Source organism: Camelus bactrianus, chromosome 16 (genome assembly GCF_048773025.1).
Source record: "Camelus bactrianus isolate YW-2024 breed Bactrian camel chromosome 16, ASM4877302v1, whole genome shotgun sequence".
Taxonomy (NCBI): domain Eukaryota; kingdom Metazoa; phylum Chordata; class Mammalia; order Artiodactyla; family Camelidae; genus Camelus; species Camelus bactrianus.
The window spans coordinates 41,005,316-41,011,442 of NC_133554.1; the positions used below are offsets into that span (position 1 = coordinate 41,005,316).

The 6,127-nt window shown below is 49.9% G+C and overlaps 1 protein-coding gene across 2 annotated transcripts in view; it reads right to left on the reverse strand.

Moving 5' to 3' along the window:
• Positions 1–2,234, reverse strand: part of CRK (CRK proto-oncogene, adaptor protein) — a 28,440-nt gene extending 26,206 nt beyond the window's left edge. For both annotated transcript variants that reach the window (XM_074343207.1, XM_074343208.1), the window contains exon 1: positions 1,836–2,234. In XM_074343207.1, coding sequence (XP_074199308.1) covers positions 1,836–2,076 — 241 coding nt within the window. In that variant the 5' untranslated portion in view covers positions 2,077–2,234. The remainder of the gene's footprint in view (positions 1–1,835) is intronic.
• Between the last annotated feature and the right edge of the window lie 3,893 nt (positions 2,235–6,127).

Genomic DNA, 6,127 nt, shown 5'->3' on the forward strand with positions numbered 1-6,127 from the left:
AGAACAAAGATTAAGTAATCCTTACAAAAACAGCAACTGAATCAATTTTCCTATGTGGAAAATAGGGTACATGGCAGAAAGAATTACCATGCCCATGAACTTTCCACACCCCATGCACAAACTCTGGCAACCTGCACTTTCTCTCTTGGGCCAAGGATCTGAACTCATATCTGTTATGAAAAGGTGGAGCTCCATATTAATGTAAGAGCTGAGATTAAGTCGTAACGCCAAGATGTGGGGAAAGTTCAAATAAAAATGCCTGCCACCATTTCCAAATTTTGCAACCAACAAAACACATACACAAACAAAAGGTTGAAAATTGAGTTTCAGTGACTGACTGCCATCATGCCACTGCACAGTAATGCAAAACTCTAGACACTATGAAGGTGGTGAAAAATAGAACATACTCGGTTTAGGGTAAATACATATTACATAAATGTCCCAGTCTCATGTTATAACCCTATTTAACCAACCAGACTGAGAAAGACCTAGGATAATCTGTGGGCTTAAAGATTTCATATTCTTTTAAAAATTGGAATGTGTTAACAACAAAGACACTATTCCATCTCCCTATTTCTGGCCGGAGTGAATAAAGCTAAATTACGACTATCCTAAAAGGGTAAGTCTGCAAAGGCTGGTTCAGGAGCCTCCTAATTCACGTGAGACTGACCTGGATCTAGTCTCAGCTGGTCAGGAGGAAACTGCTTCAACTTGGGAACAGTGAGAAGGCACTAAGACTCTTGGTGCTGTTCACAGATAATGGTAACCTCAGAATTACTCTGTACCTCACAAATCTCAAGTACCAAGTGCATAAATTTCCTCAACACTCCCCAGACAACTCCAATAGCATGGGTAAGACAGTCATATCTCCATCTTTGGCCAGGAAGATCCAGTGCAGATAATTTAAATTGTCAGAGAATCAGTTCAGCCAGGTCTGTTCCCAACATTTTGGAAGACTCAGGCCACAGTCCCCCACTTACTGAGCAAGGAGAGGCCCTGAAGTACCAAACTGACAATGTTTAAGTCCAAGGAAAAATGGAGTTCCATTCACTTTCAGGGGAAGGATTGTTTCCATTGGCTTATTTCTAGTTTATTTCCTGGAAAAAAAAAATCTTTCCTCCACTAATCGCTTTGAAAACTAGAACTCCGTAATTGTGGAGGGCAGTCTCTGGACACTAACATCTCTTGGACAGTCCGCCAAGCATCAGTTTATTTTAGGCTGGTCACAAAGGCCTTTCTTCTATAACCAAGGCACTTAGCTCACCACCTTCGTCCTGCGTGGGGGAAGAGGACGGTAAAAGTATTTTGGAAAAATGCCCAAGAAAGGAAAAAGCTGACCGGTTTCCTGAGGGTGTCTCCATCCCTCCCGGCTAGTATGTGGTGACTTCCTACCAAAGGCCACCAGGGGAGTATGGCCAAACCCGGCTCTCCAACACTGCAGGAAATGTTTCAAGCCTAAAAAGCCACTTGTAGGGTTATAGGATTCATTCCAGGCAACGCTGCCAAGTGATGCCCCCGCAGTGCCAACAGCCCCCTCAGCTCTTTGTCCCCACGTTGCCCGGCCCTGCTCAGGCACTAGCCCCACCCTGGGGCCGAAGCAGTTCCCCTTCCCCTGGGCTGTCCTCCCAAGTCACACCCAGAGGCCTGGGTCAGCGGCTCCTCCTCCCCCACACACTCCCGCTCATCCGTGGGAGCGAATGCTCCCCAGCCACGGTCACTTCAGCCCTCTGCCCACGTCCCTCGTGGAGGTCAGCTCTCGAAGAGCAGCCGGCCAGGCTGGGGTGTTCCGCGGCCCTCACCCCCGCCCGGGGCCTCCCGTCCCGTCCGTCCCTCACCGGGCGGAGGCTGGGCGGGCGACGGTGGCACCGGCGGGCGCGGGCCGCTGCTGTTGATGATGTAGTGGGAGACGCGCGAGTTCTCGGAGACGCTGAGCACATAGTCCCCGGGGCTGGTGCTCGAGTCCCGCACCAGGAACACCCCGTGCCGCTGGCCCTGCAACAGCGCCACCGCCTCCTGCCGGCTCAGCCGCCCCCAGTACCAGCTACTCCGCTCCTCCGAGTCGAAGTTGCCCGCCATGGCCGCCTCCGCGCCTACACGCTGGGCCGCCGCCGCCGCGCGCGCCCCTCCAACCCCGGCGCCCGCCGCCCAGCGGACCGGCTCGGGTCTCAGCCTCACAGCAGCGCCCGAAATGGCGGCGGCGGCCGCGGGCCTTCCCCACCGGAAATGACGCGCTCCCTCTCCCCTGGAGAATGCCGGGAAGGGGACCGCCGCCCGCCATTGGGAGAAGGGCAAGGGACAGCTCGCCCGTTCACTGCGCATGCGACCTCTTGGGCGTCGCCGCCTGGCGGGGACCGGGACTGCAGAAGGTGCAGAGGCGGAGTCTACGGCTGAGGGGCGGGGCCTCAGCTCTCTGTCCGCAGAGGTTTGGATTTGCGCTTTTGGCCGCGCGCCATTCTACGCTCCTCCAGGCTTCAGGTTCCTGTAAGAGCCAGGGCTTCTAGGCAGCGATTAGGAGACAGAACTGGCGTAGAAAAAGGTCATATGGTCCCACATCCTGAGTGCCTTGAGACAGTCTTTTTCTGATGGTTCCTCCAGCTTCTCCCCAGGCCTGCTAAAGTTCTTGTTTTCATTGATTCATTCAGCAAACATTTGACACCACACTTACACTGCGGGTGCAAAGGTCTTCAAGGCTGGGCCCTTCCCTCACCGAATTCTCAGACCAGTGGGAGGAACCAGGAAACAGTCAATGACGAAGGAATGCTAAGTGGTATGATGGGAAAGGGACAAGGGGCTCTAGGAACGCAGAATAGGCCCCCTAATTCACTGTAGAGGGATCCAAGAGGGCTTCCCAGCAGAGGTGGCTTGAGCTGAATATCGAATAGCAAGTGGGGGAAGAGCATTCAAGACAAAGGGAACAGAGTGTGCCAAGCCAGTTGGAAGTATGGAGATCTTTCTGTTGAGGCTCTCAAGTTATCTTCCCAGATTCTCTAAACCCTAATTGTAGCTATGGGTTACCCTCTACTCTCCCTGCCGTCACAATCATTTTTATCTCTATATTCCATGTCTATATCTGTATTCCTGTGACAGCCTGCACACAGTGTTCTATAGTCTTGCTGCCCCTAATTGCACAACACACATCTGCCAGTTTGTGCTTTCCAAATTATAGCTCTGAATCTGCTGCTACCCTGTGTAAAACTTTTAACAGTCTCCAGGTGTTAGAACTCACAGTTTATCTCACACTATAAAACTGGGCCACAGTCTCATCTTCATTGTTCCTACATGAATCTTGTGTTTCTCCTTCCTGGGGTCTTTTTGGCATCTCAAACTCAAATGCCTCCCCTTTCCTGACATCACATCACTCCCTCTCTTCATCTACACCACTATGTCCATATTATCTCCATTACAGTTCTTACTCGTTGTACTGTAATCTTTCATTTACATGTCTGTCTGCTCCATGCTAGATTTCCTCAAAAGCCAGGCATCTAGTGTAGGAGGCATGCCATAAACATTTCATAATGATGGCTAACATTTATTCAGGGACTACTACCTTCCAGGCATAGGACTAACTGCCCTTATAAGGATCATTTCATGTAATCCTCTCAACAACCTTATGGGCTGATATTTTACAATGATTCTCACTTTGCAGATGAAGCTCAGAGAGGTTAGGTAACTTGTCCAGTGACACACAGCTGTTGAGTTGGAAGCTGGGATTCAACTCCTAGAAGGAGAAGAGAGCTGTGGTCACTCTGCTGTATCCCCAGACTTCTGAGATAGGACTAGCGGGCAGATAGGGAGTAGGAGAAGACTGCAGAAATAGACATTTAAAGAAAATCAGTCAGCCCTGGGTTTTAGTCTTCCATGAATAACACATCTCTTCCGTACCCACTTCACACATCCCTGGGCCTGCTCTGGGAAGGGGTGGGGAGCAAGGGCACCTTCCCTGCTGTGAGTGACTCATCATGACCCTGGCTTAGTCACAGCATGTCACCACAAGCCAGCAATAGAAGCCAGCCCAGGATGAATTCTGGTCCTTTGGGAAAGAGAAGCGCCTGCTCTTCATTTCCCCAGGATACCTGGGCTTCAAGGTCAGACCTTACCAGGGACTGCCTGTGGGGCTCTGAAGCTGTGCCTCTAAGTCCCCTCTCTAGGGCACATGGACATACCTTAAAAGAAGAAGAGAAGGAAAGGAAGGAAGGAGGGAAGGAAGAAAGGGAGGAAGGGAAGAATAAAAGAAAAGGAAAGAAAAGAAGAAAGAAAGGGGAGGGAGGGGAGAACAAGTCTTAGCTGAGCTGGAAAATAAGGAAGGAGATTGGTGAGGAGGGGATACTCAGCACCAAGCAGCTACTCAATGGTGTTCTTCCTTGGAGCACAGAGAACCTACAAATTCAGAGGTCAACAAGCTTGGAACAAGAGTGACCTCAGGACAAGAAGAAAGCAAGCCCCCCGCCCTCCTCCTTTCTCTTCTCCTCTCTCCCCTTCATACATCTTACATTGTACATCGGGATTTACAGCACTAATGGTAGCTTTTGCCCCTGATAAGCCTGACATCTGCTCTACAAGAATGTAAAGCATGTGACCTTTTAGTTTGGGAAGATGCTCCTGGATATGCCTGAAGGAGAAGCAAAGATGAAAGAGGAAAAGAAAAGGAAGGCTACCCGGTTCAAAAGAAAAACATGTCAAAGTCATCCATCTCCTCCCCTCTAGCCAAAGAAAGGCATTCTTTGTTGTAGCAGTGGACCAGGAGCAGGGAGTCAGGGACCTTTTTGCCTGCCTGCTCTGTGTCTCTTAAAGTGATGAGAGTTGCTTCATACGGCTGTGCATGTTGTGCACTGCACAACTCCAGGGTCCTATGTAAATGGAACCCTCTAGAGTTGGGCTACTAACACTCACTTTTCCTTAAAAAAAAAAAAAAAAAAAAAAAAAAAGGAAGACAAAAATAGCTATTTAGAGAGAAAACTGACAGTATCACCTTCCAACACCTTCCAAAGTGTGCATGAGAGAGAAAGAGAAAAGGCGATGGGTGTATAGGCACCATTTGTGTTAGTAGGAAAATACAATTCTGCCCAGTTCTCATCCATGTATGGAAATGAGGAAAGAGAGAGGAGACAGAGAAATTTCCAGATTTCTGTTGGAGTTTCTGGATGATGAAGAGGAGAGATGCCCCACCCCCCAGTGGGTAGTCCTTAGTTTTGTAGAAACAATGACCTGTCTTAAGATGTGATGGGGGTGGGGGTATAGCTCACTTGGTGCTGAGCATGCACAAGATACTTGGTTCAATTCCCAGTACCTCCACAGGAAAAAAAAAAGGTGGCGGGGGACAGGTGCGGTCTGGAAGCAGACACTAGGGGAAAGCTCTGGGGAGAAATGTGAGGGAACTGCAAGGAGGGAGGAAGGGAGGAGAGCATGCTGGGAACCAAGGCAGAGGTGGGACCTTGCCAGAAAGGTCAGGGAGATGTTCCCAGGGGCAACATGCTGCAGGGCTTTTGAGAATCAGTCATCTGCTTTGCTGCAATGTAAACCCCCCTCATTGCCCCCATCCCTTAGAAAAGCTGCTCCCACAGATGCCTTCTGCAGGGAGAAATCAAGGAGAAGGTGCCAACTTCCTTGTCTCTGTCCTCATGGAGCTAAGGAAAATTGAGAACATGTGAAGGAGGTGAATGCAGATGTACCTGTCTTCTCACCTCTTCTCCTCCGGCCCACCCGTCTCCAGCCCCACTGACCTTCTTCCTCTTCCTCCAAGCCCCATGCTTTGCATTTGTTGTGCCCTCTGCCTGGATATCCACTGTCACTCCTCACCTCCTTCCAGTCTCTGCTCCAATGCTGCATCTTCAGGGAGACAATCCCTCACCAGCCCATCTGACGCTGCAAACCTCGTATTCATCTCTCCTGCTCCCCTTCTCTGCTGGGTTTTCCTTGCACTTCTCTCCTTCTAAAATATATTTCATATATTTGTTTTATGTATGGTCCTCTCTTCCCCTCTAGAGCATAAACTCCATTCAAGCAAGGATTTTGGTCCTTTTGTTCCTGCTGTATCCCAAGTGCCTGTCAGAGAGCCTGACTTAGCAGCACTGAGTATTGGTTGAATGATGGAATGAACGAATGCAGCGTCCAATCGGGGCTCCATTCC